Consider the following 27,655-nt stretch of genomic DNA (forward strand, 5'->3'; position numbering starts at 1 on the left):
TCATACCATAGTGTTTAATGTGTTTTGATTGCATTTCCCAACCTTTTATTTATTTTTCTTATCATCCGGAAGTCATCTCATTAATCCCAGAAGGAATATTCGTTTTAGTCAAACAGTCATATAGATGGACAGAACTTATTCTTACCTCCAGCGAGGAATCTATTTTTACCAAGAAATCATTTGCAGAGCCTGGATCTACACATTGCCGGCAAACTATCGTGCGATGCATTAAAATCCGTAGACCGCTGATTTCGGTGGAAATAAAACAGACACTACTAAGAACTAAAATGGAAACATGGCTGTCCGGCTTTGATTTTTGTGGAAGTAACATTTGAGTGTTATACAATCGTAGTGTTACATTTTTTAAGTAATATACAAGTGTTTGCTTTTAATTTGTATCTAGTATACGTCTCAAAGGCAATATCATATTTCAGTCTTTTTCTTTCTTTTCATTCATTTTCTTTCTTTTATGTATTCGTTGTATTATAATCATTATTTGTTTTCATTTGTAAATAAATTTTAAAAAGTTTTAGAAGTTTTTGATATTGTTATGATTTGCTATAGTGATATATTTGTCCTTCTGTCCTTCGTCCATCCTGTGACATGCAGGCACATATATTAAAACAAGTCTACTGTCAAATCCGGCCAAACAGATATACACATTAATGGTTACAAACCTATCATTCAGACGCGCAACACCAAGGATGTATGCAAAACTGAATGTCTGTACTAGAGAAATTCCTCTAAACTTGAAAATACTTAAATTAGCCACAAGACAGTACATGCACATGCTGGAAACAGATACAAAATAAAATCTTTTGTGAACAAATTTCATTTCAAACAGATACATATTTGCATAAAATGTAATATAAGAGTACATTTCCCCCTTGAAAAATATCAGACTTGAATTCAATGTGTATACGTTTAACAGTTTGTGCTTTCTTGTTCAATTCCAAAGAAATCAAAGTATTTTCCTTGTTAATTGGTAATACTGTCAAATTCCTGCTAACGCAATCTGTCAACATATGTCACTAATTTGAAAGAAAAATACGTGTGTTAAAGGCACATCTTGAGGTTCCTTTTTCGGTTAAAATTTGTTTTGAAGACGTTATTTGTTTTCAGATGGAATGCTTTGAAATAGATCAAGCCTTTAGATTTATATGAAGAAGACATTGCAAACGGTTGAAATGCCCATATTTTTCGTTGTTTTGGCAATTTCAGCTAAATTTCTAACCAAAAGTCATTTTTATCTTCTAAATGAGGACAGTGATTTTAAACGTTTTCAATGGTTGCAATATTCTGTATCTAGGAGTTCATATGGAACAAAATCTGACAATACTTTTCCTAATTTTTATGTGTAAATTTTGGTATTGGAATTTAATCATATTCAGATTATTGTTTGACCCTCAACATTTCTAATGTTTCTATTTCTTAACAAATCTGATTTAGTATTGAGACAAATTATGTTAGTAAGTTAAAGAAAGTAAAGACTTAATTTTAAAATGAGATTGATTAAAAATGTTGCGTTTGTTAAAAATAGAGTATGCAATAAATTATAAATGAACATCTTGAACATACTATTTCTTGGTTATTTTCAACTTATTCTTCGAAGTCAACAAATGAGCAAAATTTCAGAAAACCTGCTTGTAAGAAGCAGACTGTCAGATATGCCTTTAAGTTTATGAAATATATTTTAAGATTTGAAAAGACCAACAGCAAATTGATTTTGGGTCTCCAATGTGCGGTCTATATATACAGGTTTTGATTGTAATCAAAACGAATCATTGTTACTCGACTTACTACACGTACTTTGATAAGCATTTCCAGTAAATATACAGGATATTTATTTGTTTCAATTTCAAGTCAAATATTTTTCACTGAGCGAATACCAGATGTTGACAAAACTAGTGCAAATTAAAAGCCTGGTGTTCATGAGTGAAATATATTTCTATCTTAAATATAAAACAAATACTTTTTTCTCTTATTATTTCAAAGGAGTTTATCAAATTATACTAGTTTTACCTGTGCAACAGTCGCGCGCAATGCACCAGCAAAATCATGACGTCACAATATAAATATTGAAGAAAGATGTAAATAAATATAATTGATCTCATGATGCTAATTTTGGGGGAAAATCCAATTTCTTTTTATTCATATTCTTTCTCGATCAATTGTGTTTCGTAACAGTAAAAATTGAAAATAAAATGCAAATCCTAAATTGTTTTAAAAAGGGTTAGTTTCAAATAAAATCCGTCTTTACATTTCACTAAACAACTCCAAAAATTTGAATAAATATCAAGTGGCATTTTGCTGTTTATAGTATTCCTGTAAGTTGATACTACGCATAAAAAGTTAAATGCTGTTGTAATAGTTCAGTTACGATTGGATACCCGTTCAGTATTGAGCTGTTCACCTTTATCCTGTATTGTAAGTCAACGGACCTTATTTGCATTTTGGATGTACATATAAAGTTGAAACTCGATATCTCGGACTCGCTTACCTCAAAATTCCGGCTAGCTCGGAGATATTTTCAAGTTCCGTCCCGAAAACATGTGCACAAAATATCATTTCTAGTCGAATTGCGGTTTCCGCTCGAAAACGCTCGATCCGTTAGAATTCGAGATATCGAGGTTCAACTGTAGTTACGAACAACTTCTATTGGTACGGTATAAATTTTCGTCTGGAATACCAGTAGTTGGTAGTTGTGAATCTCACTGGTGTGGATGACCGACTGGCTGTATAATTTATCGCTTGCCTGGTTGACTGACTAACCCAAGGGCTGATTGACTGGACGAACGACCGAAGTGCTGGCTGAATAAATAATCGATTTTATAATTCGTCTTAATTGATTATTAATTTATTGAATGACTGATCTACTGACTTAATAAAAGAAATTATTATTCAACTTTACAATATTACACACTGTATTAGACCAATGGCAAACATCATTTGAAACAGACAGAGCTAATACAAAACATAACTGAGCCAATATGAGAAAAAAAACAGGACCAATAAGAGAAAAACAGGGCCAATACGGAATTCAAGCATTTTGATTGGTTCAAAAGAGAGGGCCAATACGGAGAAGTCACTTCCGTTAGATTTTTAAATGACGCCATTTTGTTTTACATCAGAGTTATAGATTACAATTTTTTCTTTCACATTTTGACAAAAAAACATCTAACATGTTCATGTAATAACCAAGTATAACTGAGCGGGCTGTACGTCTTCATAGATTACAACGATACTTTCGCTTATTCGGTATTTTGTAAAATGCAAGTGTTTCCTGTCAGAAATTCTGGCAGTTGTCAAGGAAAATAATGAGAAAATACGGAAACTCAGATTAATTAAAAGGATGAGACTTATCTTTAACAGACATATTGATAGTGTGGACCATTTGTGCAATGATAAATAGCGATTCAAATGCTGGAAAGTGGATGAATAAATTGGCGAACAAGAGTGTCAGTTGTGAGCTGCAAACAATTTCGGATAAGAATTAAACGAGGCATGGGAGTGTATAATGTGTGCTTGGTCGGTTGTATTATCTTGATCAACACATATATGTACAATTTTGTGTCTCGTTGCCTGCAGCCTAAAAGGAAATGACTTTTAAAACAGTTTTATCACAGTTCAAATGATAAGATAACTCACTTAGTCACTGAAGTAAATAAATAGGAATTAAAAAATTAAGGTAAGTTCTAGTTACTCTTGATTATGTCACATCAAAAATATCTCTCAAAATTGATGATAAATAAATAGCTGATGATAGTGATAGATGATGATGATGTATGATGATAAAGATTATGGCAATAATGATGATAAATCATGGTAATAAATGATGATGACGATAATATTGAATGACACCGATTATGGTTATAAATGACGTTGAAGGGTGTTGATGGTGATGGTGATGACGACGGCGATAATTGATAATGATAGATAATTATGATGATTATGTGTGAATGATATGCGAAAATTATGTTGATAATGTTGTTGAAGGGAGATAATGCCAAGTGACGAATGATGACGATTAAAAAATGATTTTGATAGTGATGATGATGAATGTTGATGATGAGTGATTGAGAAAACTGATGATGACTATAGCCGTCCACGAACAAGAAGTGTTGTCTTGTAAAAGCAAAATACCATAATATGTTTATAAATATAGATGATTTGGTTTGGCGCAAGGTACTATTTAAGACATGGATGGTCACTTTGTAAAAACAACCGACATTCCGTAAGCCAGCTGGATGGCTTCTTCATATGAAAGGATTCTACACCCGGAATAATCATGTGGGTCTGTATTAAGATCATAAAATATGTAAGAGAAAAAACAAATAACCAAACCGCACTAAATATATAATATATTTTGCCTCGCCAATCGTTCTCTGGTATCAATGGGATATTGTTTATTTATAATCCATAAAAGGCTAATTATCTTAAACTATTTTTTCAAAGCGGACACCGTGGTCCAGTGGTAACACTGTCTGAATACGACACCAGTGGTCGTTGGTCCGGGCCCCGGCTTCTCCAAGTTAAATTTGCTAACATTGGGAAAAGATGCATGGGTGCTTAACACACCAGGGTAGCGTCTGTAATCGGAGTGTCTTCTGTATCTTACACTATCCTCCCTCACAAATTTACTACACCGTCGTCCAAGGGTTACCGGTGGCGACTATGAATAAATCTAAATACAAATACACTATTTCTGTTCTACATATTGTTGAACAGTCCATTTTGGTAAAGTAGTTCAGCATGATGTCATAGTCATGGAGTTTGTAAATTACTAAGCAAAATCAATATGATGTAAATTGAGACGTTGTGCTGTATATCTGGCGTCATATTCCTAAAGTGGAAAATACATCAACAATGATTTAGCGCAAATAAATATAAAAAAACAACAGGAAAATGGAAAACCCTTTTAGAAGCTTAGAGATATTTCATAAAAAAATTGTCGTTGATTAAGAACTTTCTTACTTATTGTAGTTTATCAAACAATATAATAGCGTACAGTTAATTTGTGTTATATAGAGTAATAAAAAATACCATTTGAGTAATTTGATGAGAAAATGCGTACTGTCCATCTATAATCACTTAATTGCAAGGTTTCTTCAAATATTTAATACACTGTTAGGCTTGTGTGTTTCAGTTTAATGGCACAGATAAAGCATAATTTTGTATACTTTTTTAAATGGAACGGTTGGATCACATTTTACAAGTGTCAGCCTAAACTACTCAAGTTCCTCTAAGACAGTAGTTGCTCAAACTTGATAGATAAAAGTTTATGAGTTTTCCTATCATTGAATGAGATTTTACGAAGGAAGTAAATCACATATGTTATCTGTCTCGATACTTGGTAATGACATGATGCGAAACTAACCTACGTGCGAGACATTGTTATTTACTTACGTTGATATGGTTTCGATAAGACTGCATGGATAGCTATGAAATGCATATATGCAATTATGTTAAATCATGGCTCAAAATTAGGGTCAAGATTCAAATTGATTAAATATTTCCTGATAAGATATTTAAAAACTGAATTGCAAAGTCAATAAATGACATACCCACACAAACTTTAGCATCACACTGTGAAAATATAGCAGTTTCTGTGGTAAAATGGTAAGTCAATTTAATATGTGTTATATTTATAAAACTGCTTACCACACTCAATCAAGTATTTATCTTTCCTATCAGTTTTCTAATTATTGGTGTAATTGTAATTTAAATTTAATATTCATTTTATAATATGCTTTACGGTAGTTTCTTTTTCAACAGTTTCGTTTATTGAATGTTGTCTAAATACATACGTCAATTATTTTCTTTTTAAAACTACTTCCTTCAGATTAAAATATAAATATTCAAAAAGCACGATTTATAAAATCTGCATTGCAAACGATCCTAACGGAACGGAATTTTTATGTCTTTAAATTATACAATGTAATTGTTCCCCGAAATTTCAAACAATTGTAACAGTATCAGTGGAATATGTTTAAAAAAAATACAGACTTAAGTTTAATGTAAATAGCAATGGATCTGTATTTTAAACAGTATTTGATATAATTTCCATTAGTTATAGAGATTCAGTAGTGTGATTTTATATCAGGGATTTCATGTCAAATTAGAGCAATTAAAATGACCGTCATATAAATTATAAGCAATTTAGCACTATCATATAAATAATAAGACACTGTGACTATTGGAATCACAGGGCGAGCGCAATTTAGCACAATCAGTGTTGCCGTAATGATCTTGAAGATATCCTGCAATGCTTAATCAATAATTTTTTTATAAAATATGCATTGCAAACGGTCCTAACGGAACGGAATTTTTGTGGCGACTAAATTCTTTAAATTATGCAATGTAATTGTTCCCCGAAATTTCAAACAGTTGTAACAGTATCAGTGGAATATGTTTTTAAAAAAATGCAGACTTAAGTTTAATGTAAATAGCAATGGATCTGTATCTTAAACAGTATTTGATATAATTTCCATTAGTTATAGAGATTCAGTAGTGTGATTTCATGTCAAATTAAAGCAATTAATTATAAACAATTTAGCACTATCATGTAAATAATAAGACACTGTGACTATTGGAATCACGGGGCGAGCGCAATTTAGCACAATCAGTGTTGCCGTAATGATCTTGAAGATATCCTGCAATGCTTAATCAATAAAAGTTATGGAAGCATAGAATGCAACAAAGCAAAAGAATGGCAGACACGGGTCCAAGATATTGAAAGTGCAATACCCCTCGCGTCCCCTTGAACCTGCTTAATTCTATTATAACAGAACTAAATATTGTCTATGATCCCAAAGAACCCGAAAATATAAGAACGCAGTGTCCAAGTTAAGGGAGACATTTTACAGCCGTTACTTAAAGACTGCTGTTACACAGTAACAGTCGTGAAAGTTAATAAATTCTGTGAAAAGACCCTTTGGGACCATATACTGCAACTAAGCAAAATGATAGCAGACTCTGTATGAAGCCTCCATTCATTTGCTTTTATTCACGATTTCATCATTTTTAACGATACATTTTCGCTCTATTTCTCATTATATAATGTTAATTATATTGTTAATTTCGGGTCTTGAATTTATTTCATTATAGTCTTTTCTAATAAAAGAAGTATGTTTAAATTGCTAAAGCAAAGTGGAAATAATGAGATGCTTTCAATGAAATAAACTAAGTTCAATAACGATAAACTTACTTATACGGAGAACGTAACAATAATAACTAATTTTCCATAATAAACGTATGTCAAGTATGAATATTAACAATGAGACGCAACTAGTCCGATAAAATCCGAATGATATTAATGTACAAAATACGAATGAAGTTTGTACTCTCAGGTACAAGGATTTGGTTTCATCAAATTATTCATAAACTCTTAAGAATTTCATTAACTTTAATGCCTATCCAATGTCTTAGGCAGCTACAAGTACTGCGATGTAATGTGCACAGTAGGCTAGGTTTTAGTAACTTGGTGAACAAAAAACGGGAACTAAACTGAAATCTGTGGTTTATAAACTGATAGAAATAACACATTCTTAAGACCAATGTTAAGTAAATAATCTCATTTCACTACTCACTGATGAGTCAATACGATATCATATCTTTTTTATTTAAAAATTCTGACAATTCTGTAACAATTGTACAATTAAAGCGTAGTTTCTAAATTTGTACAGATTTATCAGTTTGAGATATATCTTATATCGTTTGTTTTTAACAGTTATAACATTAAACAATTTGAAGTTTTGAAAACAAGGTTAAAGGAAACGAAATTTGGCCTTAACAGAACTTTCCAAGTGCGATTCACTATTGTCAAATTTACAGCTAATAAATATGAAATATGTGCTTTCTAAATGTCAGTGTCAATCTAACTGTAAAAGAAATACATGTATTATTATCATTTTATTTTCTTCTATTATATGATTCACAGCATGTTTAAATAAAGTGCAGTACAATGTTTCTGTTCTCTGTCCTGGAGTATTAAAGTTGTTTTACTGCTGTTTTTAATCGTGAAATTATGACATGGTTTCGTAGCTATCATGGCATTTATTATTCATTATTCTTTATTAAAGCGAGTAACCAAAAGATGTATTAACATGCAAATGCTTTATGTTGCTTTCATTACAGACATATAAAAATAAAAAATAAAACAAAAAAAGCGAAATAGGCCAAATATTTTATAAATGTTTTCAAGTGTTCATCTAGGAGTTTAGCATGTTGAGTACATCGATAGTGGCGTCGGTTTGCTATCATCTCTGGCTATCTTTCAAGTGCATTGATAAGTCAATTTATGAATGTGTCAACAACACAGATTTTATCACACCTTAAAATATTTTGTAGGTAAAGTCAATAAACTGTCATAATGCGACAAAATGTTGTATAATGTATTGCATTCATATAATAGTTGCATATTTTCTTTAGGCAGATGCAAGTCCTGAACAAAAACGAAACGTAAAACCACCGAATGGAAAACAAGGTTATGTGCCACTGGACGAAGAGAAAGAGGGGGGAAACTATCCTTGGGACACATTTAAAGAAACATCAACAGACAATTTATCTTCCAGCGATATCAGGCTTTGGAAGACAATACATAAAGTCACAAAAGTGATTTTCATAGTCATTCTCTTTTTCATTGTGCTCAGCACTGCAGTTGTACATAAAAGTACATTGTTTCTATTACTGGCAAATATTTCTCCTCCGAACCCGACCAGAAATTCTTCGCTGAAGACGTCCATGTACCACTTTCAATACGACAGTATTGGTAAGACATGTTTTTGACCGCCCTAAACTAGTTAGATATAGCAACGGGAAATTGTTAGGTTTAATGTAGTACTTCAGTATATTGAAAACATGATACTTTGTGCAGAATGTTTTTTTTTTAAAAACTCGAATAAAATGTAACTACTGTTAAGTTACATCTTCAGGGTATTGGAAATGTGGAAATGTTATCTATGAAAAGCAAGGAATGAATTAAGTAATTTTAATTGTTATGTCAAGTTTATAAAAAACGTTCAAACAGTTTAATAAAGCTCTCTGCCGTTTGCTGTCTACACATGACTAGATTAGATAAAGTATTTGCCTAAGCAGATCAAATATACAAAAAATGCATGGGTATTTTCTTGAAACTCATCAAATGTTAACATCGAAATTAGTTTCCTTAGTGGGAACTAGAAATTTTGTTTTGCAATGCAGGTATTTGAAAAACTCGCTTCATACTTACTCGAGCTAATGGAAATAAAAAAAAAAAAAAAAAAAAAAAAAAAAAAAAAAAAACACACAACACATTTTCCATTATTACTATAATTTCTTTTGTTTATATATGTGAAAAGGTTTTAGTATTTGCCATAGAAAATAAAAATATTTTGCAGTGGCAAATCTACCTTTTGCCTAGGCAAAATGCATTGCTATGACAGTTGTATCATTAGCCATAATGATTGAAAAATTGCCATCATAGCAAATAGTTTCATCTAGTCTAATCTTAATTCATTTCAATGTGTATGTTCAGGTGGAATTATAGCATATCCAAATATTTGCATGACAAGGTTTCGGAAAAATTTTACGAGGACAAAACTATATTTGTGTATGTGTTTTATTGTAACATTTTAGACTTGTCAAAGCAAAATTTATGAAATTATTGTCATGCACGAAATTTGCTAACATTGCCATGGCAAAATATTCTAATATTTTAACAATTAAAAACATGTTACATTTACTCGTAGTTCATCTTAAGGGTATTTATATATTCAAAAGACCCATAAATACTCGCGTTGCAACTTGATATGTATTGTTGTGTAGGGAGAGGAAGGGTTGGACTGGGAAGCAAATAAAATAACATATGAAGAGAAACATACATAGTGCAAGATGAAAATGTATCCCAAAATTGAAACTGCCGGTAATTTTGGCTGAGGGAACTGGGGAAGGGGAGGGTGATGTTAACCTGTTTAGAAGGAATACTAGAACTAAAAACGCGTTAGAGAATTTTTCAAATAAACTGAAAATGCGACACGTTGTCCAGGCAGTCAGACAATTTTAAAATAATCACGACACAAAACTGTATGACATAGAATTTTAAGAGGTATAATTATAATACGTACGATTATAATAATTTGTTTTCAGCAACATCCTATTAATACATTTTATTTGCATTTGTGGAACTTTCATCTAACATAATAAAACAGAGTATTCAAATATTCACTTCTATTTCAGAAACCTCAGCTACTTACATTTGGTCTGTGGTACTTGTAGTGATTTCACCTTACATCTTTACAACAATATCAAGTGTATGGAGCCTGCTTTTCAAGAAACACGCACCTTTGGAGTGTACACCGCTGCTGCTTGTACGTATTCACAGGATATTTGTTTGTTTCGGTGTAAGATCAAAATATAATTACCATCACAAGTGTGATCACAAGTGTGATATTCACTGTAAAATTACTAGATATATTTCACTTTAGCGTGTGTGTGTGTATGTGTATTTGCGTGTGTGTGCGCGCGCGCGCGTGTGTGTGTGTTCTGGTTTAACGTCTTTTTAAACAATTTTCAGTCATATAAACGACAGTGTCTGCTTGTATCAGTGAGCATTATGCTCAACTTTATAGTGCTGCCAAACTGGAATATCACACCGCAGACACGTGACATGATACTCCACCTAAGCCAAATTATTCTGACACCGGGTTGACCAGTCCCAGCACTATCCTCTTAATGCTGAACACCAAGCGAGAAAACTGCTAGTACTTTTATTTTTACGTTTTGTTATGACTCGGCCAGGGATCGAACCCACGACCTTCCGCACTTGAAGCGGGCGCTCTACCACTAGGCTACCGAGTCGGATTCGCTTAAGTATTCAAATAATTCACAGACAAATATATTATGATATTAGTGCATTGTATGAATTAATTCTGTTTTATGGTACAGTACAAGGTCTCTAAAAGTGCATCTGATTCAGTACCACATCAACATATATTGTATTAACCAACTTCATGTCTAAATATGTATACTTATACATCATATAGTAAAATGTGATATATTTTGTAGCATTATAATCTCCTTATTTCAGAGTATATTGGTTGAGTCACTACACTCCGTTGGACTTTGCTTTTTCATATTTGGGCTGCTTCCAAACTTAGATCCAATTGCAGGACTATTGTTTTGTTTGAATGTTGTATCAATTCCAGCTGTTCTAAAACTCATTTATCTGGGTAATATCTAAAACTATAAAATGTAATTTTCACTGTGGCTGATATAACGCATTTTACGTGTTATAATTCATGCACAATCGAAACTAACTTTCATTGCTAAAAGATGATGACAAATTCATTTTTATCTGTCTTGTTATCTGACAATTTCATAAACTATTGAATTATCTGTTATATGTTTGTATATCATTTTGAAAGATACATAGTATATATGTTATGATATTATATTACGAATCAAGACCCTCTGGGTATGAACCTAGATCAGTCGCTCTGTTGTGCAAAACAAATCTCACTCTCTGTGAAATAAAGGATTACTAGTACGTTGTACTTATATGATTTCTATTACATGGTGAATTTGACAATTAAACGTCCACAAACAATCAGTTTGTTGACATCACATCATGTATTATGTCAACTGCCTTATAAACTTGAATGTAAAAAATGTTTAATACTAGTTTATTAGTGTGCTATATTTATTGTGACAATATCATTCCTCTTGTTTTACAGAAGACAGTCGTAATTCCAAGGCAAAAGCAGTAAAGCGAATACTCGCTATAGTAGGACTTGCAGCAACACTTACTTCCATGGCCCTCTGGGTTTACTACTTGTATAAATTAGACACTGAATGGCAGAAAGACAGACCAGGGTTACTTGTGATATCGATATTGTCACCTTTACTTGTATCAGTTGTCTGGTGGGATAACTTCATTCCGCAGGTAATGTTTCGGTATGAAGTATACATCGTATTGTATATTGGTATCTTTTTGTCCAGAAGTTTTAAGACGAAACTGATTGGGGTGAAATCATGTACTTGCCAGTAAAATGGTATTTACAGTGATCTAGTAATTACAGAACGCCTGTAATGTTTCCGTATCACAGTGGTACTATTCTCATAGTTCAAATGCAAGAATTGTGTAAAAATATTAAAAACTAAAAATATTACAGCACTTGTAACATTACACGTATGTTCAAGAAAAATTAGCACAGCTTTATTAAAAAAAATACTTTTAAGCTTATTTTTGACATGGAAAAGCTCATCTAGAAAATGAAAACTTCCTATCTCTACTTATAACACACTAGAAAATATCATGTAATATGAATAACAATATAAAGCCTAATACCCACAAACATTTGAAAGTGTTTTGTCCAGGAGATAGAAGCACTTCTCTGCTTTTCTAAACATTTGGTAAACACAGTACGCATCGTTAAGGATGCAGGATATACCAATCGGCGAAAACGATATAGTCTTTGAATAAAACGTTACGTTTAGGTTACTTCATTTAATCGTTAAAAGATTTCGTAGATCAATGATTAAATTATCTTTTTTCTTAAATTTTGTTTACAGAAGCCCGGTAAATATTTAAAGTGTTTATCGCAAATGAAAGAAAAAATAAGGGATATGCGAACCAAAATCTACGCCATTGTTAGCATCTGGAAGACCATTGTTACTCTTTGCATGGTGACATTTATCTATGGAACAGGGTGTAATGATAGTACTTCGTGTTTGTGGGTATTGTATGGCACTACACACGAAAGTTTACCCAGTATGGATGGATTAAACAATGACACCAGTCAACTACAACTTAATGCTACTTTGGATTCGTGGATTCTCGGTCCAACGTCTCTCGTGGTAGATCTGGTTCATGGAACTTGTTCAAGGCACATGCCTATGTATATAGCGGTGGTCAATATAATTACAGGCCTTGTGTGCTTCAGGTAAATTAGTATTTTTCTTATATTGAAATTTGATTACCAACTGGTTTGTTTTGAAAAGCGTTCCTGTTAAATTATTATCAAATGCAACTATAATTGTCTTTTATTTTGAATCAAAAACAAGGCTTTTGATATCTTAACAACTTTATGCAAACTTCAAGGGCGCAGTTTAATCTAACGTCGTACCACTTGCTAAGTTTTTCCCTCCATACATAGTCTTTTTGATAACTTAAATTGTATTGATCTTATAGCTAATCCTTTAAATATGATTAAGTTTTTTTAAATCTGTTTTACATAAAAATAAAGAAGCCTGTTGCCAAGAAACTGCACGAACGTGGGTTTAAAAATCCCCCAAAAAATCGACTTTAAACATTAATAAATAAATCATGTAAGTCAAGTGTTAGTGTACGAACACATTTTTTGTAATTTTGGTGAATGCTCTAGATTAATGACACTCAGACATATTTTAAACAAATCCCCCAACGACTTTAAAACCTGAATTGAACATAACCTATAATATTACATAACAATAACATTTCGAACATTCTATGTTATTCTGTTACACTATTGACATTCAATTTTTGATACAGGTGTTGTGTGGCAGCAAATAAGATACTAGCTCAGATCCCGGGCTTCTCTCTACCTCTCGTTCTATCTACACCCACCACACTACTTTTCATGGTCACCCTGTATGCTAGCCAGGTTAGTTTTAAATTATTTAACCTTATTATTCAACATCGTAAATTGACAACACTTATTTTGAGTAGACATTGTTACTCTCTTTCTACTAAGCATCAAGTCTTTGAGCGTGTCCTCCCAGTGTTTTGTAAACATTAGGAAATATAATCGCATGATATTTCCAGGACATGCGCATATCTGACACGTGCAGCTTACCGTTTCCAAGATGGACAAGCGGTATTCAATATGATTGGACAATGATAACAGCTAGTATATTGGGATTCATCGCGATTGTGGCGGTAACCAGCCATATTTGGATTCACAGTCAAGAGCGAATGCAACGTGGAGATCGGTATTTCAGACCAGTTTGATTTCCATTTTCGGGTTTTTAATTCTTTTTATAAATTTGTATATTATATGAGTCTTTTCAAGTTTCAAGCCTTTTGCATATCAATATTATTTTGCATTATACCGAAGATAACATTTGAATTTTCGACAGCTTCTTCGCAGACAAATAACGTCAGACGAATGCGTTATGTGGAATGGTTGACTCGGCCGGGGATCGACCACGTGATGTCTGCACTTTTCATCTTGTGATCTCAATGCTGAGCTAATCGAAAATCTTGTCTTCAACATTATAATGATATCAACATTTCTATTTTGTGCGCTTCTGTCAGTTCTAAATGTATTTTTACTATAATCACAGAATGTTTATGCGGCCGATGTATTGTGGGCTCTTCTTAGATCAGTCCATGATTTTAAATAGAAGACGAACAGAAAAGCCTGGCGACAAGGTATAATTAGCAATGACTTCATTCCTTGTTTTTTTTTACATAGATCGAAATACATGGCAATAAAATCTTTTCTGCTTCTTTATTTTGGACTGCTGTGAGATTTGCTTTCTTAGCACTTGACCTTATTCAAAGTCGAAATATACAAAATCGGTAAAAAGAAAAAACACATGTACTAGCAATATCGAACTGGTAAAAACGTAGACAAAACAATACAAAAAAAACACAACAAATTTAAAATCACAAATATGAAAAATGTCATGTTCACAATTCAAACAAATTTTTGAAACAACTATATTTTCACAAACAGGATACGGTTAGTGAGGACAACTCTGAAATTGAACCTGAAGAGACTCCGAAGATTTATCTGTGCGCAACAATGTGGCATGAGAATGATAACGAGATGACCCAGATACTAAAATCTCTTTTTAGGTACTCATATCCTTTATAATATAATCCGTATTTACACTTTGTTACTTTGTTTTCAAAGGTGTAATACTGTGTGTGTGCTTTTATGTTCTTTGTGTGAATAATATATGAAATAACAGAAATTGTTATGATGGAACTGACATTTGAAATACAATCTGTATTTAACCAAGCTTATATATTTTGTGTTTATTTATTTTTCTTTGTTGCATTATGAGAAGTGATGCCATAAAATACACGATTTATCTTGGTTCAGTTGTTCTGCAACTTTTCTAAACAAATCGGTTTTCAGACTGGATATAGATCAATTTGACCATTGGGCCAAACACAGACTTGAAGCAAATCCTGACTATTACGAGTTTGAAGGCAAGTTGAACTTTTTAATTCAATTTAACGAATTAAGCCCGACCGCTTCGCTCAGTAGCGAGAGCGCAGATAAGTGGATAGCGAGGTCGTGAGATCGATCTTCACGCGAGGCGTATGTTCTCCTTGATGATTTGATTAAAGACAATGCGTCTGAAATCATTCGTTCTCCACCTCTGATACATGTGGGGAAATTGGCAGTTACTTGCTAAGAACAGTGTATACTGGTACATAATCCAGATAACTGTCGTTACATAACTGAAATACTGTTGAAAAACGGCGTTAAGCCGGAAACAAACAAACAAACAAACAATTTTCGAGTTAAAGATAACAATTTTTATAGCAAGTTTTAAAACATAATAATCTAAAAGCAAATCTTTGACAATTATAAGCATATGTAAAGTAATTTATCGCCCTATAAATTAGAGTGCAGCATAAAATTGATTGTGTCCTCAGAAAATCAGGAAATGTCAATTTTGTTCATTTTCTGAGTACATAATTATGTCAAACTGTAACATTTTGCATAGGTCTGCATTCACCTTTGATGCTGCATTCCAATTGGCATGAAATATATAAGACCAAAGCGGAACAGTCCAAGTGTCAAAACTATCATTGGCTTCGTGTTTTTACGTATGTAATGTCATCCGTTGGGAAGCGTGCGTCGTGACACAATGTCATGACCTTTGCTATTGCAAAAGCCACCTTGTTCTTGGAGAGAACAATTATCTACAAAGGTATGAAACATTGCGCCACTTTAGAAGAAAGAGATAGAACACATGACAGAAAAAATGTTAAAAAGTTATTTTTGAAATGTTCCAGCGCATATCTTTTTCGACGATGCATATGAAAACAAAGATGGAGCAAGGCAGATTAACGAATATGTAAAACGACTCTTTGTAAAGATGGAAGATGCTCATCGGTATGTAACATTATCAAGTTATATTTTGTTTTACATAATCTGGTTTTATCTAAAATACATATTAATAATATACAATTTGCAAAATTAATAAAGCAACACTGTTGGCATAAAGTAAATAAGTAAAACATCAAAGTGAAGGTGTCTGCAGCCATCTCTTTTATTAACTATCTTAAAAGCAATCTTTATGTGCCGTGTGGCGGCTGTAAAAAGTCTCCCTGTACTTGGATTCAGTTTTGTTATATTTTCTTGTCCTTTGGGATCATGGAGTTCATTCAACAAATGTGTAATAGAGTTCCGCTTAAGGCGGTGCTAGTGGGCGTCAAACCGAGTCTGCTATCATTCTTCATTTTTGCATTCCTTGATTCCAAAGGATCTTTGTTCACAGTTTTTATTCGATCGAAATATTTTGTCCTTGGAACATGATTCTTTGCATAAATAATTAGGTAAATGCAATACAGTTATTTTTCAATACAGCTACTAGCAGTTTTCATGTCTTTAACATTAACACAATGTAATATAACTTTAATGGAAAGATCACATTCGTTAGTAAATATTTTGAAGCTCTGTGTATGGCACCGCTGAAGACAGAAAACTGGAACCGCCACTACGGTTAGACACTCCTTATGGTGGGAGGCTGGTATGGACACTTCCATTCGACAATAGATTGGTAGTGCATTTAAAGGATAAAGAAAGAATTCGGCACAGAAAAAGATGGAGTCAGGTAATTTATAGGCATACGAATGTATTCATTTTATATATTGGAGAAATTTATGAGAGTTAAGTTTAGACTGACGAATGAAACGTTCTGACTTTGTTCACTGTTTTCTGAAGGTGTGAACTATGCCAGTCTGTGTCTTTTATCGCGATTGATTTGTCAATATTGGCAGGAAAAGATGTTAGTAACGCAAATATATTTACTATTTTGCAGGTTATGTACATGTACTATTTGCTTTCTTACAAACGCCGAACGAACCAATCAGACAAAAACACATTTATACTTGCCTTAGACGGAGATGTTGATTTCCAACCTTCGGCCTTGAAACTTCTTGTAGACAGAGTGAAGAGAAATCCAAATGTTGGAGCAGCATGTGGTAGAATCTTACCAATTGGATCTGGTAAAATATTTATTGTATTTTCAACCTTAGTTACTCTACAGGCGCGGAGTGTTTGTGATAGTTTTTATGAGTGCAGTGATGTCGTAAATGACGAATTTTTCCCTATCAATTTGCAAAATTTCAATTTTTTATATTTAATGTCTAATCTGGCCAGTAATAATGGCATCAGATTTAGCAACAAAAACGAGAAAAATTAGTTTCACTAGAAAAAAGAAGCAGGAAAGAAAGCAATTTGTGTCGGACATCACGTGGAAAATTCCTTTCGTTTTCAGTTTGATAAATGCACCAGAAAGAAAGTTACGTTGTTTTGTTTGCAATAATCTTGTTGTTAATTTTAATTCAAATATTGATTCATAATATTGTAGGCATTGTTATTTATCACATTTATTTTATACGATAGGTGCGTGTGTGTGTGTGTGTGTGTGTGTTTATGGATAATGCTTTGTACATGCATGTGAAATTAATTCATGCTTGGGTGATTACTTTCTTATTCCTTCTGAACTATGAGTTTCACGCACCGCGGGCGGGATAAAATTATGTATGTTGCGTTTCATTCATTGACATCTTAGTCCTTCTTCATCATTTAACATGAAAGTATCATATAGACCCATATTCCTGATTAGACATTTATCGAAAAATGGTCTTGATATCATCAGTCATTTCGGATGAACAACTACTTAAGTCTGAATTAAGCACAACATTGTGTATGCAATACATTTCATTCCATATACCAAATCTTAGAGGTCAATTTCGCATATGAGTCATGATCAGTCAGTAATTAGATCACTAAATACAACAATAAAATCCTGCTCACACTATAAAGGAAATGTTTTCCCTCCAACATTCATGAAACACTATTAGACTGTGTATTTGCCTAGGGTCTACAACAAAGATACCAGTATCGTTGTATCATCTCCTGTTCTATCAGTAAGGAGCCTCCATGGCCGAGTGGTTAAGGATTGAAGGATTTAAATTGCACACTGGTTTGACCTCATACGTGGTATTTTGCAACTGATTGTTCAAAGGCCTTGTACAGTGTTGTTCCATAATTTATTGTTTGTTTGTTTTTTGTCCAAAAATATCTAGTTTGTATACTTTGTATTTTTTACATATTAATTACATAAAAATATATATTCTGTTCACGTGATTCTTTCTTGTGGGGTTGCGTTCGTTAAATGTTCCTGTTGTCCTGTATTTTTTTCAAAACTTGTATTTCGATTTACAGGGCCAATGGTATGGTATCAGAAGTTTGAATATGCAGTTAGCCATTGGTTGCAGAAAGCCACAGAACATACGATTGGATGTGTGTTATGTAGTCCTGGCTGCTTTAGTCTGTTCCGAGGCTCACACCTTATGGCAGATAATGTAATGAAAAGATACACCACTCCACCCACGGAGGCCAGACATTACGTACAATATGATCAAGGTCACGTGCACTGTTAGAAATGTGCTTTATCCGAATGTTAAGATTTCTGATGTTCAACCTTTGTAGACTTACACTTTTTACATAAAATCTCTTCAGTGATACGAAAGGAAATTTAGAGAGTGCATGATTATTGCATTTGTATTCACAATATTTTTCAGGTGAAGACAGATGGCTTTGTACATTGCTCCTTCAACAAGGGTACAGGGTGGAATACTGTGCTGCATCGGATGCTCTAACTTACGCTCCAGAAGGTTAGCAAGGTGTTCCTCACGAAACGTTTATTCTTACAAATGATCCATTGTTTACATCTTTTAACAAATAGGTATGAGTTAAAATTTAATCTTAAAATCAACCAAAGTCTTACAGACCGCGTATGCTTTCAGACAAACTTATCAGACTGGGTGTTGGTTTTTTAGGTCAAAGTAAAAGTAAAATCAATAATTTGTTTTACATTTCGTATAACAAAACATATATTTGAATTTTTAAAATGAAAATAATATTATGTGAAAATATATTTGCAGGTTTTTATGAGTTCTATAACCAAAGAAGGCGCTGGACACCTTCGACAATGGCAAATATCCTTGACCTCCTGCTAGACTTCAAAAATGTCACAAAGCTAAATAACGATATTTCTTTGCTTTATATTGGCTACCAAATGCTTTTAATGGTCTCTTCCATTCTGACACCAGGAACTATATTCTTGATGATTTTAGGAGCTATCAATATGGCGTACCCTTCGTTATCACTATACTGGGCTTTGACATTGAATTTAATACCCGTTGCAATATTTATCATATTTTGCTTTCTGGCAAAGCCAAATACACAAGTAAGTATGGTATCAAACTTCAGTTTGACACAGTTACATTGTAATCTCTTTGTACATCTCTTTTTACTTTTATATATTTTGAAATAAATAACGAAAATGGGTTCTATTTGTTTGTTTTGCGTTTAACGCCGTTTTTTCGACAGAATTTCAGTTATTTAACGACAAGCAGTTAACCTAACCAGTGTTTCTGGATTCTGTACCAGAACAAACCTATTTTCTCCGCAAGTAATTGCCAACTTCCCAACATGAATCAGAGGTGGAGGATAAATGATTTCAAACAAAATGTCTTTTATCAAATCGTCACGGAAAATAGGTTTGAACCAGGCATAATGCTGACAACATTTTTTGACCTTTAAGTTAGCTGAATATTTGATTGTAAATCAACTTTGATTAAAATAATAAAAGTGGCTATATTCTTCTGAAGCAAGCAATCTTGTGCTTAATTCATCTATTTTTATTATAGAAATTATACATTTAATGTGATATACAGATACAGAATGATTTATGCTTGTACAACGTGTATATTTTTGTTACTAATTTGTCTTTACAGCTGGCATATGCAGCAATTCTGTCAACAGTCTACTCACTTGTGATGATGTTAGTGATTGTCGGTTTGATAAAACAGGCCGCAGACAACGGGTTTTGTTCTGTTACAACAGTATTTCTATGTTTTGTTGTTGGTGTGTTTGTCATAGCGGCATTTGTCCACCCCAAGGTACATGTTACTTTAAAGAAACGCGAATTATAATTGCTTTCAGACATTGGGATCTTTTTCTAAAAATGTGTTTAAAATAGAACAATTCGTGTCACGTTTTTCGTGCGAAATATTTGGACATAACTTTGATGGAAATAAGCAAAAACGCCTTTAAAGAATAAAGATTAAAATGTTAAGATTACGATTTTTGGCGAAGTCTCATACGTTTTATGATTGTTGAAATATGCGATGTATAGTACACTGTTCACTGAAACTGCACTTAAAGTACGTTCAGTACAGATGAAGTAATTTTAGAAAAGTGTTTCAATATTGACTATGTACAATAACTTTAAAAGGAACTACGTCTCCAAACCTACATAGTATTGCACATGAAAATGTATATAACATACATGATGTTTTACAGGAGCTTTGGTGTATACTACATGGCTTTCTATATTTCCTGGCAATTCCGTCCATGTCAATGCTGCTTATGCTTTATTCAATAGGAAATCTTCATGTTGTATCATGGGGTACAAGAGAAACAGCAAAACCAGTCTCAGGTTATAAAATTTCTTCATTGCTTCAATCATTATTTTAACCGTATAATACAATTCAAAACTTCATATCATTTACTATTTACATTACATATTTGTGTACCTGCTATTTTTAGTGTTTCGGGGTAAGAGTTGACAATGAATATTATTTTACATTTATATCTTGTCATTATTATTTTTCTTTAGAGCAAAATCCATCAACAAATAGCTCAGCTAGTAAAAATAGCAACGTCAAGGAATGGCTCACAAATTTTGGAGTTGCTAGAGAGTCAGAATACATGTTTTCAGTCGGAAATCTTTTAAGGTAAACATTTCTGTCGCTTGACAGTTGAAGCAATGAATTGTCTGATGATACCATGTGATATATCAATTAGGTTACATCTTTTTAAACATTTACCTTTGTTCCCAAACTGCTTGAATAATGTCAGCTCGATTAACGCTGAACCTAACCTGATTTTGAATATTTTTAATGTTCAGATATTGAAACACATCATTGAACTTACAAATTCAAACCGGGAGATAACTGTTTATATTTGCACTATAAGAGTATTGGTTCTTGTCTTTTGCAGATGTATTTGTTGTCCTAATGACACGCGAAACGACACGGATGTCAAATTGCAGACGCTTCTTGAACGTTTCGACGCTCTCGAATCTACCTTGTCCAACAAGGATGCTCGACCTCACGTGCCGAATGACCAAATCAGTAAAGATAATGAGAGCCCGAGAAGTGAAGTTAAAAGTATAAATAGCGACGAGCAGGACATAGGTTAGCATAATATAAGAAAATTGTAGGAACACCTACAGGAACTAGTATGTATATATATAATCTATAATTAGTTGTCTTTCAAGCCCTCTTTTCATTTCTGTAGCACTGCATCTTTATAGTGTATTGTTCCTTTACGATGATATCAAGTAAAGTGGTAACAAAACAAATCATAGCTTCAGTGTTCTTCATTTTAGCATGAACATTGCAATCATAAATAAAAATAATAATACAAATAAGATCACTTTCACTCAACCTTCAGAATCCAGTGATAGAAGGTCGTTGCAAAATTTGGTTCGTGCAGAAAACGTGAAAGGAAAGAGGCGAAAGATAAAGGAATCAGAAAAAGTGTTTTGGGAGCAACTGATCAAAAAGTATCTTTTTCCAATAAATGAGGACAAGGCTCATCAGGAGAAAACTCAACATGATTTGATAGAACTGAGGTATGAGAGCAACATCACGAAATAAACGATATATTGAAAACATTTATTATTAAGTGGAAAATATTTTCAGTACGAGCGTAATCAAGTATTTTAAAGCGTTTTTAATGAATACGGCCTTGTTATATCTTGTTCACTCATATACATTTGATAAGTTTGAAACACATGAAATGCGCAGTCTTGGCTAAAAATAAAGCCAACATAAACTAATTTCTTGAAATGAAAAAGATCTGTATTTAAAGAAATGATCAATGCAGTCTGAACTACCATACATATGTCGAAAAATGTTCATTCTATTGATCTTTCAATGATCTAGTTTATGCTGTACGTACAAAAAGTCATCGATTTGAAACTTAATATAATAAATTATTACTTTAACTGTTTTCTTGTTATAATTTAAGAAACAAGGTGTGCCTTTTCTTCATACTCGTAAATGCATTGTTCGTGACGATCGTCTTCAGCCTGCAGCAAGTTAACCTAGATTCAGGTGGTTCAATTTCGAAAGAACTGCCATGTGCCAACGGAAACCACGGAGGATCATTTGAGCCGATTAGCATGGCTTTTACAGGAGTCTTTGGTATACTGTTGGTTAGTTAAACGCTTATTATTATTTCGGTTCAAGTACACAAGTTCTAATAACAAATAACGATTTCGGGTTCAGTCCGTTTTAATTCCTTTTCTTTTCTCATGCACACTAGTAGAATTGTTTGATCATTCCTTCTGTTGTCTGTGGATCTGTTTTATATCAGGAGTTATGTAATTTAAGTCGCTACCTTCCCTTTTAGTTTATTCAGCTGATTTGTATGCTCGTGCATCGGATTTCAACATTTCTACAAATATGCTCCATCACTGAAGTTTCGGAAAAACATCATGATGAGGAAAAAAAGATTCAAGAAAACATAACAAAAATAAAGGTAATCATCATTACGTTTGAGTCTGAAAAAAAGCACAAACTGCCTTTTCTTATTTCTCTTTGTTTTCCTTTGTTTACTTTTCAACGTCTATCGACTTGAACAAAGGCATTTTTGTTCACAATTTGTTTATATAATAACCTTAACTTTAAATTGGAACGCTTTCTGTAGAGCTTTCATCAAAGGAATGTTTATGTATCAACTACTTCGATATACTTCTTACATGTTTAGCGTAGACTTGTCAATTTAGACTAACGGTAAGATACAAACCTCAAAATGTTGATTTTCTCTGATTTTGTTTAGTTTTCTTTTTTTGCGAAATGGTACGTATCGTATGATTTTAGAAATTTGTTTAAAATATGGATGTAAAGGAAGAACGTTGATAGTTACATAAAATACATAAAACATACTTTACCAGAATTTCGGAAGCAAAAATTCAGCTACAGCTGATTTAGGGGACTTTGAAGATTATGAGGAGACAACTGATACTGACTCTGGTGTGGAAGAAGAAGGACAGCAGTTGATCGATGATAGTAGACGCCAAAAGACTAAATACAATGGTCGCCGCGGACAGTTTAAGCGAACATTAAAGTAAACATTATTTAATATCAAGTTAATGTCTATATAATTATGATTTATTCTTCATATCTTTCTTGGATGTTAAAAAGTTACGACGGTTGAAAGTTTTATCATGTAACACGGATATAAAAAGACTTTTGAAATCAACTTGCAAAATGATAAGCGTATATCACTGTGTTACTTCAGATTATTGATGAAGGAACCTGTGAGCGGAAACGATCGAAGAGTGAAATCAGTTGTTTTTGAGGATGAGGTGCTGCGGAAATCCTGTATTGGGATAGATAAAGACATTATCAATGACATGGTACATCTGGCACAGGACAAAGGGTATTTCGTTCATGCTTATAAGCTTTAGTAAATTGGCAAGGCTTTTAACATCGCATCAAGAATGAATTTGGTGATATATAATATGGATTATACAAAAAGTATTGGATTTGACACATTTTATTTGCTTTTTAAAGTGTACTTATCAAAATTTGACCTTACGGCTTAAACTACGTCCAACATAACTTGGTATAGCATACTTAGGACAACACTAAAGGGAAAGTTTTCCAATATATATATATATGTGTGTTTAAGTAAAAATGTGTATAATACTTTTGAATTCAAATCCGATTTTATAGGTTTCAGAAAACCATTCGTCGACGAGGAAAAGAAATAGCAGAACAAGCGAAAAAGCGGACAATCAAGAACGCTAGGACTGCCCCACTAATGCCATCAAATGCTAGCCCATACGAAAATGTTGTCCATCTGCAAGGCCTTCCATCAAACAAAAAGGAAATACATATTGATATGTCGAGTTTTAATGAAAAGTTCTGAAATCAATACATTATAACTGACTTTATCACGATAACTATGATAGTGACATGTGTAAATTGAGTAATGAGTGGAGGTGGAAATTAAAAAAGTCCTGTTTTTATAATGCACAACATATCAATATGAGTGCCTGAATTATGAATACAGGTGTTTTTGCACAATTATCTGTAGGTGTTTTATGATACACGATATAATGCTAGTTTTGATTAAAGTAAGACTTTAGAAACGCCGTTTTAGGAGAAATGCGAAATGAGGAATTAGATATACTTGTAAACAAACAATATATTCTGTGAAAAAATGAGAACTCTACTCTATTTTCATTCATGTAGAATTCAAAAGAAGAAGAGCTGATGATACCTGTATGTTTTATTAGTTGACCAAACAACATTAAGTGGTGAAAAACGAATGAAACATAAATGTTATGACAGATATATTCTCAGGATCTTCTTGAAACAAGACCAAATGAAACAAACGTGATGGAACTGATGAATTTGTATTTCTCAGAATATTGTCATACAAGCTAAATACCTATATGCCATGTCATAACCTTATACAAGGGCAAAACGCTATTATTCAGTAGGCAAATGTAATATATGTACTGCAATACATTATACCAGTTATTCTAAATCGTTATTTTCTTCTTGTTAGACTGATCTCGGTCACGGTCTGCTGTGTTGGCAAATACGTCACATGCATGTATTAGATTGTGTTTGTTTCCTACGTTGCCTATCCTGAGAAGGGAGAAAGGGGAACGAGGGTAATGAACAACAACAAAAAATAAACAAAGACAAATATCAAACAGGGAATGCCAAGTACCAAAAACGGAGCCTCCCCAAAACGAAACCCACAGCACGCAGACGTGCACACCACAAACACACGCACGCACGCACGCACACACACACACACACACAAAGCCAACATACGAGGACAAAACAAACAAACAAAGGAACACGGCTGGGCACCGCCGTGGCAAAAACATCACTCGGGAGTTTAAACCGGTCGGTTTATGGTGCGCACCCAACCTCACTCTTACCCCATACATCTTCCAATGACACGGGACAGTGTAAATAAAAGTAATCCCCTCCAGGTGAATCTCTAACACACGTAACGGAAACAAAAAATGCATGACAAGTAAATCACCTTCTCGTAGAAGTGTCTTTAAATTACTATTGAATTTTAAAACCATATTAGAATTACGATCATAGTAAACCTTAGCAAAATATTTACGCAATTTGTAATAACGGTAGCCTTGCTGAAGAAGTTTACTTGTAATATATTGATTACGTTCATTGAAATCCTTGAAATGACTACACGCTCTGCAAACCGAATTAATTGAGAAATATATACCCCATAAGATATAGTCTGAGGTACATCCCCATCCAAATGAAGAAAATTTATAATACTAAAATTATAATCATCCCTCTTATCATAAATTTTGGTCTATATAATATTGTCATAAATAGAGAGATGTAATCTGAAAATGAAGCATCAGTATCCGAATTGTTAGACTTGAGTTATAATTAACTAACCGAGAATTGTCTTTGGCACTGAAACTATGCTTCTTTTGTAAAAATTACGCTACACATATGCACCTTATTTCAGCTAAACAACAGAAGCATGTTCAGGCTTACCCTATGGTCTTAGACCAAACCCTCATAATCTGCATAACTGAAAACCCATAAAACAAAAGCGAAAGAAGAATAAATGTCTTCTCTTATAACGCCAAAAAAGAAAAACAGAAAAAAAAAAACAGAAAAAAAAACAAAAAACACAACAACACACACGTACACGCCTCGGTCAGGCCTAAAATTCGCGGCGTTTTTATCAGTAGTCGAAGCCTTACCCTAACTAAGCTGAGCGGATGGTGTCAAAACAATGAATACTGCAGAACAGAATTGTTACCACTCTAGATTTACAACAACAAAAAATGATAGAGTGGTGAGTATATATATTTATATATCTCAATGATATTTACAAGGAAATTTCTTGATTATTGCTCTTGAAAACTGACATTTTCTGTCAAAATCAACTTTTATCCCAAATTCTTTCACAAAAGTATTTCAGACATTAAACAAATGCGAAGAACGTAAGAACAGATTTTCAATTCTTGCCACTGATACCTCGATTCTAGCAATTATTCATCAAAGTACAAATATGCACATGCCTCTATTTTGTAAATTCGACACTAGCAGCTGAAAACTGTATACTACCTACTAAAGAATTGCCACTGAGTTACATGTTCTTCACATTATATCTGTCTATGACAATATATAAACTACCACAATTAGTTACTTTTTAAATTAAAAAGTATTAATGAGGCACAAATTGTAAATTCAATATTTTCGATAAAAATTGTGAAACATTGCCGATATTTGACGCGTTGATACCGCAGATCGGCTTTAATGGGACATACGCTTTATCAGAAAAGGCTTGTTGTATTTTTACCATTATAATAATATCGTTTCTTTAGCTGCCGTGTTGGGTTTTTTTCGGCGTAGCTGAAAAACATGGATTTTGACCTATATTCTATAGTAAATGGAGCACGGAACAGGTGCGCGCTGAAAAGATAAACCATTTACTACTACGTACTAACATTGAATATTAGAAGGAACATATTGAATAGGGGATATTTAGTCATTTTAACCCAAAACTAAACTGATTTATTCTAACTTAGTACATTTCTTTCCCGTTGCGTACCTCACTTTCATATAAATGAGTGGTGGATGGTTGTAACTGTAGTCTGGGTCGAGATATTGTGCTAGAGGGTACTTTTGGGGGATTCTGACCCAACACGAAATAATTTCAGAATCAGCACAGGACGTGGAATCATTTTGACCTATTACTTAAAGGATACATATTGATTATTTAAGTTTGCTACTTAGTTGAAATATTTGCAAATGAGCCATGTGTTCATAGTTGCATATGCAATTATGTCTGTACATCCTGTTTAATTATGATTTTTTTCCATGCGCCAAAACATTATTACCTCTACGCCGTTTGTCTTTTTAAAAACATTTCTTGTTAATCCTTCTTTTGTTTTCAGTTTAACTCTTCCTAGAACACATAATATATGAATTTTATTTCGAATATACTTAACGCTTATCCAGTGAATATTGTCCATAAGATTACAGAAGAAAAATATAAAATAAAGGCGTCCTCGTTATAATTGCCGACGTACGACATGCCAAACGACGCGCGACAATATGAAACAACGCACAGCACAACGCGCGACATTGGGAAACAACGCACGTGCGACAATACGACAAGACATCGCGACAGGAATGTCGCGCGTCGTGTCGCGTGTCCTGTCGTATTGTCGCGCGTCGTGTCGCACGTCGTTTGTCGCCTAAAACACAACGGACGACACACGACACGAGTTTTACAGGATTCCGTAGTAACTTTGCATTTATTTAGTAAATAATGCTTTACATATCGGC

The 27,655-nt window shown here is 33.3% G+C and overlaps 1 protein-coding gene across 1 annotated transcript; it reads left to right on the forward strand.

Annotated features, from left to right (window-relative positions):
- Positions 1 to 6,962: 6,962 nt before the first annotated feature.
- Positions 6,963 to 24,838, forward strand: LOC123538611 (chitin synthase chs-2-like). Its single transcript, XM_053529792.1, has 27 exons — positions 6,963 to 6,977; positions 8,431 to 8,770; positions 10,216 to 10,346; positions 11,066 to 11,207; positions 11,712 to 11,920; positions 12,550 to 12,920; positions 13,508 to 13,619; positions 13,781 to 13,947; positions 14,302 to 14,389; positions 14,697 to 14,818; positions 15,105 to 15,178; positions 15,995 to 16,094; positions 16,656 to 16,815; positions 17,023 to 17,209; positions 18,435 to 18,635; positions 18,794 to 18,886; positions 19,157 to 19,461; positions 20,012 to 20,176; positions 20,580 to 20,715; positions 20,896 to 21,013; positions 21,279 to 21,475; positions 21,735 to 21,915; positions 22,314 to 22,500; positions 22,698 to 22,826; positions 23,242 to 23,414; positions 23,589 to 23,729; positions 24,026 to 24,838. The coding sequence occupies exons 1-27, from the start codon at positions 6,963 to 6,965 to the stop codon at positions 24,219 to 24,221; spliced, it is 4,440 nt and encodes a 1,479-aa protein (XP_053385767.1). The 3' UTR covers positions 24,222 to 24,838.
- Positions 24,839 to 27,655: the final 2,817 nt, after the last annotated feature.

This window comes from Mercenaria mercenaria, chromosome 18 (assembly GCF_021730395.1).
Source record: "Mercenaria mercenaria strain notata chromosome 18, MADL_Memer_1, whole genome shotgun sequence".
Taxonomy (NCBI): Eukaryota; Metazoa; Mollusca; class Bivalvia; order Venerida; family Veneridae; genus Mercenaria; species Mercenaria mercenaria.